The sequence below is a fragment of the Aspergillus luchuensis genome, chromosome 6 (assembly GCF_016861625.1).
Source record: "Aspergillus luchuensis IFO 4308 DNA, chromosome 6, nearly complete sequence".
Taxonomy (NCBI): Eukaryota; Fungi; Ascomycota; class Eurotiomycetes; order Eurotiales; family Aspergillaceae; genus Aspergillus; species Aspergillus luchuensis.
In genome coordinates this window covers 1,104,173-1,117,619 of record NC_054854.1, presented here as the reverse complement: position 1 = coordinate 1,117,619, position 13,447 = coordinate 1,104,173, and the positions used below count along the sequence as shown (strand labels likewise).

At 52.0% G+C, this 13,447-nt stretch overlaps 2 protein-coding genes across 2 annotated transcripts; one reads left to right on the top strand and one right to left on the bottom strand.

Annotated features, from left to right (window-relative positions):
- Window positions 1–2,789: 2,789 nt before the first annotated feature.
- RIM15 (protein kinase RIM15) lies at window positions 2,790–9,029 on the top strand (the record flags this gene model as incomplete). The annotated part of the gene is made up of 2 exons (XM_041692520.1): window positions 2,790–3,359; window positions 3,432–9,029. 2 exons carry the CDS (start codon window positions 2,790–2,792, stop codon window positions 9,027–9,029), a joined length of 6,168 nt encoding a protein of 2,055 aa, XP_041545897.1.
- Window positions 9,030–10,291: 1,262 nt separating this feature from the next.
- AKAW2_60398S (Mechanosensitive ion channel family) lies at window positions 10,292–13,160 on the bottom strand (the record flags this gene model as incomplete). Its single annotated transcript, XM_041692519.1, has 2 exons — window positions 10,292–12,457; window positions 12,522–13,160. The coding sequence occupies 2 exons, from the start codon at window positions 13,158–13,160 to the stop codon at window positions 10,292–10,294; spliced, it is 2,805 nt and encodes a 934-aa protein (XP_041545896.1).
- Between the last annotated feature and the right edge of the window lie 287 nt (window positions 13,161–13,447).

The following is a 13,447-nucleotide window of genomic DNA, read 5'->3' as shown; positions in this document are numbered from 1 at the left end:
TCGGGTCATAACCGGAGTGACATGAGAAACAATACTACCTCTGTACCGATTTGACTGTTACCGGTCAATCCCCACCAAATCGCAGAAGGGATAACAAACCGATACTGCTAAGATGGTCTCTAGTGGATTCCGCAACTGAGTCGAACAAATGCGCGGAATCCAGGGCTGAGACTATGATCTGTCACGGGCCAATGGCCGACCGCAGTCCGGACTGCGTGTAACTGCAGACATGCAGACAACCTGCCTCGCTTACCAGCGGAACCCCAGTCAGTTTAGCTGGAGATGAATCCGGGCTTCTAGCGTCCCCTGTCCCGGATCGAATGATGTATCTCATGGGGGGCGAAGGGGAGTCAAGTGAGCAGCTTATCCGCTGGGTCTGGGGGAGCTTGATCCATGGTACAGCGACGCAGATGAGAGACTCCTGTTCTTTGCCATTATTAACCATTATGGTTCTCACCTTCTTTTGGCCGGGCGGTGACGTTCTGGTGTAGTCGGCCCTCTGAATTCATTGGCGCAAATGGGACGCTGCAGGCAACACACGTACGCCGTCGGTCGCATTCACTCGTAAGGATCCTTTCCGGGGTGACAAGAAATTTGCACCAGTTCAGTCTACAGGGTTTTCTAGATTGCGACGGCTGCGTGTTAGAAGGGGCGAGAAGAGTACGGTCGGTTGCACAGGAATTCGAGAACAGAAACCCATCGAAGAGATGCGCTAAATGGAAATGGCCCGACCGTTGAGACGGGGTCTAGAGTGGCGCTTCGTGGCTGCGGATACTGTCGTGTGTGGTTCGGACTGACCTCCCTCCAGAAGGGATCGAGACCGAAAAGAAAGAAGAAAAGCAATTCCGCTATCTCACCCACGGGAAAGTACGAGGTCGGCAATGCTGCGTTGTCTCTGAATGGAGGGGGGCCACTGCTGGTTCCTGGGTGATGATGACGGCAATGATGTTAATGGCGGCCGATAATCGTCAGGCCACAACAAATGAGAGGGGAGAGTGTCCTGAGGAACGAGCCGTGTGTTGGGATTAATTCAATATCTCTCCAAGCATTCAATTTGTTAGTCGAGTGGAGAGGATGCAGCATCGAACTAGGATGAATCACTGCCCCGTTGCTAGAGTGAGGGAGAGGGAGCTGGGGGATGGCCAGCGTAATAACAGACGTATGGAAGTTGTCCGTCGGATAATGTCGACGATAATACCAGCAGATGATGGGCGGTTCTGGCGCATGTTGGAGCAGCGCCTAGATAACTGTGCAGCTAGGTACAGTTAAGTGGATGTAGCTAGTGACTAGATGCCTATACCACGGGTGTGTCCGGGCATCCACCGCGGCTCCTCTGAGAGGTCTAATGGACTGTGATCCATACCCTAATGCACCTTGCAGATGGAGCCACCACTCCTTAGCCAGCGGTAAGAAATCCCGGACGGAAAGACTTTAAGACTACTAGATGCACCGTGTGTCAGAAGGGAAGGTGAGGTGAGAGGAGGAGGGGGAAAGAAGAGAAGGGAAGCGAAAAAGTAAGAAAGATTAATTGAATCTGCCGGTATTAGTGATGAAAGTAACTTCAGTCGCAGTGTACTACTTCACTATACTGCTATACTACAAAGTAGACAAGCAGAGAAGACGGAGTAACTTTGGAAATCCTCGTTGCGAATCATGTTATCAACTCCGTACATAGTAACTACAAAGTATTATTTTCCGGTTGGAACGGCTTCTGACTGTCTCTCAATCGGCAATCAGAACCAGACGACCAGCACCCCCCCTGCCTTTTGGAGCTACGATGGTTTCAGGCGGGAAACCTAAAATCCCATCCAGATTGTGTCCATTCAACCGAAGACTTTCTTTCCTGAGAAAGTGTTTGGACTTCTGAAAGTCAATCGTTGATCGAAAGTCTTGCGCTGCTGCTTTTCCCGCCAGTTTTACCATACCGAACGGTACCGCACAGACCCGCAGTCACCGTTGGCGGCGTGTGATTTGGCTGAGTGGATACCAAACGGGTAAAGACTGGTAAACTTGCCGTTTCTCACGTTCTTTCCTCCATACACGAATACAAGAATAGTACGACGGACTGACGCTGCCATTCCTGAGGTTTGCTGGCTGGCTGGCTGCTTGGCTTGTCTTCCCACTCACTCTTGCTGTGCCTTTGCCCATCTATTTTTCGCCCTTAATTCTTGTTCGTCTCGCCATTTCCCTCCCTCTTGGCTTTCCTTTCCCTCCCGCTGCTCTGTTTATTCTATGTCGCTATTCCTCCAGCGCTGTCTGGTTTCACCAACCCCGACTATTCCCTGCTTCTAGTCGACCTCGTTCCGGGGGTTGACTCGGTCAATCGTCACCCTGGCTTCGTGTTGACGCTCCGTCGCGCCATTCCCCCGCATAGCCGCTTTTCCCTCTTCGTTTCGCTTTCCTCCTCTGTCCTTACGTGATCACGAGATACTCCTCTTTTTTTTTCTTTCTTTATCTCCAAAAAAGAAATATTTCGTTCCCTCTTTATCACCAGAAAAACGAAAAAAAAAGTGCACTTCTCCGTCTATTCTGTTGCGATAGGGTTGTTTGCTGTCTCGCCATCACCGTCCCCCGCTATCCAGCCATGGCCAATTAATACTGCGGATGCATTCATAACCAACAATCAAAGGGCACCCGCTCTGCCTAGCAGACGGTCCTGCTTGGAAGCTGCTCAACGTGTATAATTTCTCTCGCTTGATTTCACACCCCACGCCTCTCAGTCATTCGACGTCCCCTCGTCCTCCCCTCGGGGCAGTCTTCGGTATTACTGTCGGCTCCGCCTTTTCAGCATGGCGGGCAATGGCACAGATGATGCTCAATACCTCGCTCCTCCCGCCGTGACTGCCCTGCGGCAGGAAGCTCGGAGTATCGATCCGAGATTCTCTCCTACTCGCTCCCCCAGCGTCGATCATATGCGACAGGAACGCGAAGATCTCAAGGAAGCGGCGGAACAAACCCTGAATGTCATTGTTGATTTGGATCTCGATGGTCGCGTTAAATGGGTCAGTCCATCATGGAAACAGGTCGTGGGCACGTCACCGGTGTCAATAGAGGGGCGGATGATATCGGAGATTGTGGTCGGTAACCAGAACGTTTTTCACGATGCTATAGAGAGCATGAAGGAGGATGACTCCCGCAGTCGGTTTATTCGCTTTGCAGTCCATATGGGCCCCGACTCGGTCCTGAAGTACTCGCCAGAGCCACGACCTGCGGAGCCAGAGCATGAAGCCACTGAAGCGACCGACATTGCAGAAGAAGCACAAGCCCCGGCTGAGAAGGAGGACCGGCATCATGACCTCCTTCATCTGGAAGGACAAGGTATCATGGTGTTTGATCGGACTGCTGACGGAGTTGGACATGTAAGTCACCGCAACAGTCGATGGCCGGTATACGTTGATATAGACTAACCATTATTCTCTCTACGTTGGAAGACCATGTGGATGTTGCGACCGTTTACGGAACCAAGAGAAGTGACCATCGACCTTCCGCCTTTGCTAGTCGAATCCTTGGGCGTTGGAGCGGAAGTGTTGGCAAATTACTTGACTACTCTGGCTGAGGCTGCTGCTAGTGAGCCTGATCCTTCGAAGCATCCAGCTCCAAACCCTGTGTTGTGTCGTATTTGTGAACGTCAGATCACACCATGGTGGTTTGAGAAACATTCGGATCTATGCCTACAGGAGCATCGGGCCGAGATGGATGTTCAGATAGCTCAGGAGAATCTCAACGAGCACCGTCATGCCATCGTCAAAGTGCTAGATGCTCTAGAAGCCAGACAAAGCAGGCCGTTGGTACTCGGGGAGAGCAACCCCCCGCCGACACCCCAGCCCGAGTACAAAGGCCTACCAATTGGGCCATCTCCAGCGGCCTCCGCACCGTCGTCCGGATCAGTCTCTAGTGCTAATTCCGCTCCTGGCACGCCGCCTCGATCCAGAGATCATTCGGCTTCAGGAATCGGGCATACTCGCGCTCGATCATTCGCAGTGCGGCGTCCGCTAGCTCGCGTCGTTGAGTTGATCCTTGACCTTTGTGACACTGCCTTGGAAATCAACATGCCTGTAATCAAGGAATCTCGCGCGGACAACAGTGATGATTTTCGGACGTTGTCTCCGCAGTCCGAATCTCGTATCTCGCAGGTTCTCCAGTGGCAGTCACCCAGCTCTAATACACTAGAGCAGGAGCAAGGACTCGCGGCCCTATGCACCGATACCGAACAAGTCGCCAAGGCAAAAGTCGATGCGGTTATTCGCCATAGAAGAATTGTGGAGTATGCCGAGCGGATTCGCATCGAATACACAATACTGGTAGAGGAGTGCATCACCGCGGCTCTCACTAAAGCTGAGCGAATTGCGGCGGGCCAGCTCAGTGACTCAAGTGCCTCAGACGATGACGCCCCCCAAGACAACGAACCCGCCGTGACTGCAAGTAGCCCGATAATACGAGGGAAGCGCGAATCTACAGCACCGCCTGCAATGTCCGCTTTAACCATGTCCATGCGCAATTCGCCCGACCGGTTCCAATCCAGCCACTCCTCCGAAGGCAAAGCCTCAGTCGCTGTGTCGACTGGGTCGAACAGCCCGATGGAATGTCCCACACCCCGATCACACAAGAGTATCGCCGGGGTGTTAGGGACATCGCAGCCATCCAGGCGGGGTCTCTCGTTGATAGATTTGGATGCTGGTGATAACAGTGACAGCAGCGTTCCTTCTTCTGCTTTCCCCGGTGCCGTGCGAACCGACTCGCCCTCGTCCGACCGCAGTATGGACAGAAAGCGAAGGAGTCTAGTCCTTCCAGGTCTTTCTAGCTCACCTCGCAGACAACATTCTCCGGCCAGGGTATCCGGGCCACATTCACCATTGCGACTGCCCCGGGCTCGTCTTTCGAGCGGCGCCGATAGTCTACCGTCACCTATAGTATCTCCCTCCGCAAATGCGATCGAGCTGGCACAAATCCACTACCCTCATCATCGCCGTCAATCGTCCGCAACGTCTTCCGATATCGTAAAGCCTCCCGTTTCACCGCATTTGTCATCCGCCAGCCAGCCGCAACCGAGACCAGCACCGCCGTCGATCAAGGACTTTGAGATCATCAAGCCAATTAGCAAAGGTGCCTTTGGAAGTGTATACTTGGCCAAGAAAAAAGTAACTGGAGAATACTTTGCCATCAAGGTGTTGAAGAAGGCGGACATGGTCGCGAAGAATCAGGTCACCAATGTCAAGGCGGAGCGTGCGATTATGATGTGGCAAGGCGAAAGCGATTTTGTTGCTAAGCTCTATTGGACATTTTCCAGCAAGGACTACCTTTACCTGGTAATGGAATATCTCAACGGCGGCGATTGCGCTTCGCTCGTCAAGGTTCTTGGTGGACTGCCCGAGGACTGGGCGAAAAAGTACATTGCGGAAGTAGTCCTCGGCGTCGAACATCTCCATGGTAGGGGAATCGTCCACCGTGATCTCAAGCCAGACAATCTTCTTATCGATCAGACGGGTCATCTCAAGCTGACTGATTTCGGACTATCCCGCATGGGCCTTGTTGGGCGTCAGAAACGCGTTCTCAAGAGTATGAACAATGAGCCAGCACCCGATCTTCTGAAGCAGGGCTCGTTTCCTCGAGCAACGTCAATTACATCTTCCAGATCGGCCTCTTTCGATTTTCAAGGCAGTGGATCCCCAGGGTCCACACCATTGATCACGCCAGATGTTGCTAGCAGCATCCCCCAACCATCTTACTTCAGCCTCAACCAAGGGGGCGGACTCAGTCGGCAGACTTCTCGTCGAGCGTCCGGTTACCGTAGCGATAGCGGCGCCAGCGAGAGTCTGAATGCCATGTTCCGCACTTTGTCTGTCAACGAGGGTGGTGAAGCTTCCGGGACTATGCCTGTGCCCGTCCCGGGCCAACACCACCATCAGCATCAACTACCCGAAGAGGAGAGCCAAAGCGAGGCGGGTGAGTCTCCTCACTTGTACCCGCTTCAACCCACAATGAGCAATTCCTTCTCCTACAGTACTCCGCCACAACAGTCAATGATGCCTCCCCTAATGGCGCTGTTTGACCCCGAGGACCATAACAGGCGGTTTGTGGGTACACCAGATTATCTGGCCCCGGAAACCATTAACGGTGTTGGCCAGGATGAAATGAGTGATTGGTGGTCCCTGGGCTGCATTATGTTTGAGTTCCTCTTCGGCTATCCGCCATTCAATGCTGGAACTCCTGATGAGGTCTTCGACAACATCCTTCACCGGAGGATCAACTGGCCGGAAGAACCTGAGGAATACGCTTCCCCCGAAGCTATTGATCTTGTGAACAGGCTCATGACCATGAACCCTCGTGAACGGATAGGTGCTAATGTGGATGAGAAATACCCAAATGGTGGAGCAGAGATCCGGAGCCACCCTTGGTTTTCTGATATCAACTGGGATACCTTACTGGAGGACAAAGCGCAGTTTGTACCCAACATTGAGAACCCCGAAGATACCGAATACTTCGACGCTCGTGGCGCCACGCTTCAAGCCTTTGCTGAAGAACTGGAAGATGCAAGCCCACCTCAACCGCCGTTAACCACTGGCGCATACCCCCAAGATCGGCCTCATGATGCCTTATTCAAAGTCCGCTCTCATGTAAACTCGATGAAGCGACCGTTGATGCCTTTGCACATTCCACCTCACGTGCGTGAGTCACGTAGCAGGAGGCTGAGCGAGCCTACAATGGCCGATGACTTTGGCAACTTTGCCTTCAAGAATCTTCCCATGCTCGAGAAGGCCAACAAGGACGTGATTCAAAAGCTACGCCAGGAGGCAATGCAAGCACAGCAACGTCACGTTCCTCCCACCGGCTCTCAGCAACAGGGACACGCGCAAGGTGGCCAGGATCAAGCCTCCACGCAGCCTGCACCGCCCACTTTGGAGGGCAGCCCGTTACCGATGCCCCTACAGCGGACTTTGTCTCAAACCAAAGGCAACAACCGGCCTTCGTCCCCTTCAAGCATGAGCCAGGCGAATTCGTCTCCCAGTCGTCCCTCTCAGCCTTCGTCCCCGCTTCTTGTTCAATTTAGCACCGGTCAAAATCACGAGCGCAGAAAGACGTCCGGGTCATCTTCTAATAACTCGCAGTCCGCCGGTAGCTCTCAGCCCGCAAGTGTCGATCAAGGTCGGATGGCAAGTCTCAAGCACGGCTCCGCATCATCGTCTCCTATAAAGCCCCCTCGAGCCACGGCTCACTCGCCTGACAAGACACCTTCTGGACAGCGCCACGGCAGTGCTCCCGCCTCACGAGCAAGATCACAAACCATCGGCTCCCAGGACGGGGACCTCTCATCATCTCTAGCCAAGGAAACGTATGCCGTGGGCCATTACAAACGCCGCAGCCAATTATTCGATATCTCGCCTTCCTCATCAGACAATGAGGATCCGCGCACGAAAGCCTTGCTTAAAGTACAGCGCCGCCGTCAAAGCTCGAGGCGCATGTCACAGATCAATTTCCCGGATGGGCCATTCTTCCGGCCCTTGGACGTGCTCATCTGTGAAGATCATCCAGTCTCTCGCATAGTGATGGAACGCCTCTTTGAGAAACTGCGATGTCGTACCATTACGGCGGTAAACGGTAACGAAGCGATGCGTTACGCTCTCAGCGAGGTGCAGTTCGACATTATCATGACGGAGTTCAAGCTACCCCAGGTAACTGGGGCCGATGTCGCGCGTATGGTGCGGGAAACGCGTAGTGCGAATCGGCATACTCCAATCATTGCGGTTACAGGCTACCTTAAGGATCTTCCAGAAACCCACCATTTCGACGCGCTCATTGAGAAGCCTCCAACCCTGACAAAATTCACGGAAGCACTGTGTAGGTTCTGTCAGTGGAAGCCGCCTCCAAAGGACTACAATCCTTCCCAGTCAATGAGTGTTCCGCCTTCTACGATACGCCAGGCTTTTGTGCAAGCCGAGCATAGCCCAAGTTCAACAGCTTCGTCGGGGTTCGCGCATATGCCTTCTAGCTCTTACAGAGGATCCAGTCGAGAGGACTCTATCGTCAGCAGTTACTTTGGCGATACGGAGTCAATCAAACCAGATGACGGCCCTGTCATCGTGAGTCATCACAATGAACCAGAACAGGATAGAGGTGGCCTCGGGATTTCCGAAGATGTGACTCGTGTACAAGAAGCGACGGATGGCAGTTCCACATCTGGCTCGGATGCAGTGCCTTTCCCAAGTCTACTTCACGCGTCTTCAGCACCACCCACTGTTCATACGTCTGGAAACCTTACACCTCGCAAACAGCGATCCAGTGAAGCGATCCGGGCAAAGAGAGAGTCGTTGGAACGCAAGCGCTACGAGTGTGCCGAGTCTGGCGACGATGAAGATGAAGAGCTCGGAAATTCTCAAACACGATCCAGCAGCCCTCAACAAAGATCTCGTCGCCCTGGCTCTAAGCTAGGTATAGAGATGATGAGAACCAATAGCAGGGGTAGCGTTGTCAGTGGAAGCGAGGAACTTCTCAAGAGAGAGCGGGAGTCGTTGGAGCGACGGAGTAGTGGAGGTTCCGGCGGCGCCAGTGACTACAGCGAGGAACGCACTGGCACTCGCTCTCCGCACAGTCCAAGTCTGGAGAGCCGTCTTGAGAACCTTTCAATTCCCGAGGAGGCGATTGCGGGGTCCGTTGAAGGTTACAGCCCCAAGCATTCGCCCATCGTGGAGCTAGGGTCGAAAATGGACATACCAGCAATCTTCTCAGATCGGTCAACATCACCGTACACGACCGAAGCTTCAGGTACACAGGCGATGGAGGCCAGCGTCGAAACACCTAAACTTGGGCATATCACACCCCCTATCGTTTTTACGAAAGACGGAGAGTCAGAACCCTCAGGAAACGGCCCGGAAACCCCCTACATCAAGACTACCGGGGACAATTTGGCTCCGGATTATGGTTCAGAAGCTGATGTTGACCGGTATCTGGATGCTGATGCCACACCTCGACCATTACATACACCTTCTCCCCATCCATACTTGGGTTCCACCCATTCTCAACCCGACATATAAAGAACCGACACCATCTTACTATCAAGGTAGACCTTGCGAAGACTGCAATTCAGTGTGACAAGCGTTGGACAGAGTCCACGTACGGTCCGCTATTGTGTGCGATTATATGACTTATATCACTCCATGCTTACGACATATTGTTCTTTTTGCACCTGTTAAAATACATTCCTCTTCTTTTGCTGCCTTTTCCTATTGCTTTATTTTCCAAACGCGTTTCAAGGCTAGCGGGTGTTTGGGAGTGTTTGTCGTCTCAACCAGGCTGTCTGAGTTCCACTCATTTGTCGATTTCTCGTTCTGGCTTTCATTTTCTTGCTCATTATTCCACTTACTCTCTTCTTGTCTCATCATCCAGGCGTATATCCCATTTCCTTTGTTCTGAAATTTTCCTCTTCTTGAGAGCAAAATTGTGTGTGTGTGTACCTATACGTACCAGATTTTCCCAAAAAAAGAGTCCAGCTTTTCTCTTCTAGCTGCTGTGCATCAGATCTCCGTTCAAACAATCTCAGATCACCCCCTCCTCGCAGATTCCCTAAATCGGTAAATTACCAATGCGGGAAAAGATAAGACCTTTTAATCCAGGCCGCCCCTTACCTTAGTTGCATTGCATAACGAGCACAAAAGCTACTTAAGTACCATTTCGCCTTCTCTGTCTTCGGATGACACACACACACTCACAAACCCAGCTAAAAATTCAATCCGATACTATTGTACATATGTGTGAATTCCAGAAATAATCCTAGTATATGAGCGTTTACAACAACAACTAAGTACCACTAAGCGGAGAGAGAGTAGGGAGGTGGGGGGGGGAAGGGACATGTTATGAGATACTAAGTTAGTAGTAGTAGTAGTAGTAGTAGTAGTAGTAGTAGTGCGTAGATGAGCGTATGGACCAAGCAATGATTTCGGTGCATATCATTATTGAATTCTATATATCGATGGAATATGCCACAGAGAATGAACAAGGATTTGACACTGACCAGGTGAGCTGATATCATACCAGCCACACAACAACATTAGTAGTCTAGCCAATTGGATATTACAACCAATCAGCCGTAACAGTATGTATACTGGTGCGTGTCTAACCAGTTATGATGCAAATAGAAACAAACATACCGCCTTTTGATATGTACGGAAAGGTATTATCTATAAATAGCTATGCTGATATGATCAAACCAAATCACTCAACAGTATGTAAAGGGACGATAAACAAGTGTGCAAGGGCAGTCATTTCCAGAATGAACACCGCACTAGCTGAAATGAAATCATTTCTCGTCCATAGCGGGCGACACGGCACGGATCTGAGGCGATTGCTGGCCGTGGTTTGGCCCTTGTTCCAGATCGGCTGGGCCGCGGCTGCTGATGCTGTTGCGATGACGGAAGAATCGGCCACGACTAACGGAGGACAAACTGTGACCACCGTGGGATTCCATTGACTGACGACCGGAGTGCGCTGCAGACGGGGCGGCGCTGGTGTTGGAGTGGCTTCGGCGGTGAGAGCCAGATGCACGGCTCTGCCGCTCGGCTTGCTCTTCCTCTTCTTCCTGGATACGACGCTCTGCGGTTTCACGGTTGGCCATCCGAACAACGTCATCCACACGAGTGCCGCGGTCTTCGAAGACATCGCCCATGACGTCGCCGGAAGAAACGTCGCGCATTCCCAGAGAGAAGTCAACATGCTTCCGCGTGAGCATCGAGTCACCGCGGGCCCGGGCAGCGGCGGCGTCAGCGCCCCTACGAAGGATAGAATGCTGGCGGACAGAGCTGCTGGAGCCAGTATTCTCGGGGATCGAGTCATGCTGGTGAACAGGGGTGGGAGGAGGCCGGCCATCACTGCTGCCGGGAGGAGCACCCATGTTATGCGAAGGGAACCCAGCGACATGGAAAGGAATGTCGACACGGGCACCCTGGAGGTTCATGCGTGGGCCCTCGATGCCAATCTCTTGCAAGGCAAGCATGAGCATGCAGATGAACTTGTTGCGACGTTGCAAACGCAGGCCCTCATTTTGCCAGTTTGACTTGTAGAAGAAAACAACATTGAGGGTGACGGAGAAGTTTTCGGTCACCTCACGCATCTCAGTAAGGATATTGGTCTGGAATTCCCGGCGTTCGCTGCGGACAAATTCCAACAAGCGTTGGCGAAGGCCATCAATTTGCTCGAGTGTCGTGCCGTACTTGATGACAATAGGCACAGCCTCGGCAAGGGCGCCTGATCTGCGTTGGTTGAGGATGAAGAGACCGTTCAAATAGCTGTTCGGGGCTTGCACAACGTGACCCTGCATCTTCTTGAACTCGGTATACAAGAGAGAAATCTGCTTGACGAAGTAGTCATCACCCAGACCCGCATCACCAGAGTTACCATATACTGTGACACGGTCACCAACATCAAACGGATGCTTGATGAAGACGAAAATGACCGACTGAAGGAACTCCTGTGCAGTGGCAGAGAAGAGCCACGACAGCGCAAGAATACTGGAGCCTGCAGACGTGAGTACACCAGCAGCCGAGGTGGAAATCAGGGTCAAGAACACAATTAGGGTAATGATAACCACGAAGAATTCCAGGATGTTGTCGAGTCTTCCAACAACAGAGTCAAGATCCTTCAAGGACGCAGTGATTGCTTTGCGTTCGCGTCCAATCTCCACGCACACAGACTCCAATTCTTCCATGGAGATATCTCCATTCATGTCTTTGTCGAACATGGTAAAGGCAGCTTCGGCTTCGTCATTGTTATCAAACGCTTCCTTCAGATCGCCAGAGAAAACGGTCTCAAAGCCATCCCGCACGAGGGTCCGGTAGAGTCGCCGAGCCAAAACCTGGCAACCGCTGGTGGTTCGCAGCAAAGCCAGCACAACCTGGTAAGGGTGGTTGCTGTTGGTGGCTGTGCGACCAGTGAAGTCCGCTGCAACTGCACCGGCCACATCACCAACCTTGGTAAAGGCACCCTTAGCAAGACGTCCCGCTTTACCAGCGTAATGGAACGGGATCTTGAGGCCGTTATTAGAACTGGGCTGTTTTTGCTCCTCGAATTCCTTGTCCTTGGCAGTGATTTTCCTCCGCGAAAATTCGTATAATTTGGTCAAGCTTCCAATTTGGAACTTGTTGATCTCAATCCGGTCGGCATAAGTACGCGTGTGGAAGCTGATGGCAATAAGCTGAATGATGAATTTCTCCACCAGGTTGAGGATCGTCCAGACGAAGACGGAAATGATAATCTTGTTGAGCGTATTTTCCCAGGAGCGCGTAGTATGGTTTCCGTCCACGTGATGGTTCTTCATTGTGGGCAGAAAAGAAATTTCGACACCCAACCACCAGAAGAAAAGAGTTGCATGCAGCTCCAATTGCTTGGCAAGATCACGCCATTTCTTCGCATTGTTGGTGAAGATACTAGCGAGCGCGTTCACAGGTATAGGGATCAGCTTGGAGACGATCTGTCCAGAATCGAATTAGCGATGAGGCGATGGGTAAACAGACAACGATACCACAGGTACTCACTCTTCCAGCCCACAAGGTCAACCAGACGATTTCCAGCCAGACTGAAAACCAAACCAGCCGGACACCTCCGACACTGGCATTTGGATAGGCCAGCGCGCCAACCAACAACGGAATAAGTAGGATGATCACAAGTGGCAGGATGTAGGTAAGGTAACGGATGATGAAACTCGATTCATGGAGTTTCTTGACAAATCTGGCAATGTTGGTATTGGGATTCTCGGGTGGATTGTAAACTGCAGCTTTCTCATGCAGCGGATTGGTGGCCTCGTCAAACTCGTCGACATGTTCGTTAGGGCGCGAGCGAGAACGTGAACGAGAGCGAGAGGTGGATGGACGGCCGTCGTGAACACTCTTTTTCGACTCTGCCTCTTGCGTGGAGCGCGAAACCATCCGTTCTGCTTCCATAACTGCCAGGTCGTCTTCGAGACGCGTAGATTCTTCTCTCGCAGTGACCGGAGAGGCCAGGGCGGTCCTATCCAAGTCATTGTAAGAAGTGTCCACCCTCAAGTGGTTTCCGTTACTGGCGCTGTCATAGACGTAAGTGCCTTCGTCCGAGTCAGGAGTTCCATCGTCCGATCTGTGCTTGCTCTTCTCTTCCAGATGATCCGGAGCAAGATGATCTCCCATGGAGGTCGACATGTTGGCACCAGGCCAGGAGTCGACAGCGAAGGGCTAGATTACAGGCTGACTAGCACTGAGGTTATAGATCAATCTGATCCGAAATAGACTAGATGCTGGGGAAGTTAGACCGATATCGATCAAGGCGAGGCCGTGCAAAAAGGCTTAACTACAAACACATAGTGAAGGATGGAAGAATCAAAATGATAGACAAAGTGAAGAGAAACATCCGGGATAATAAAAGAGGGTCTGGTGCAAGCGAGAAAAAGCACGAGCAAGGGCGAAGACTGACCTACACTGGTGGGAAT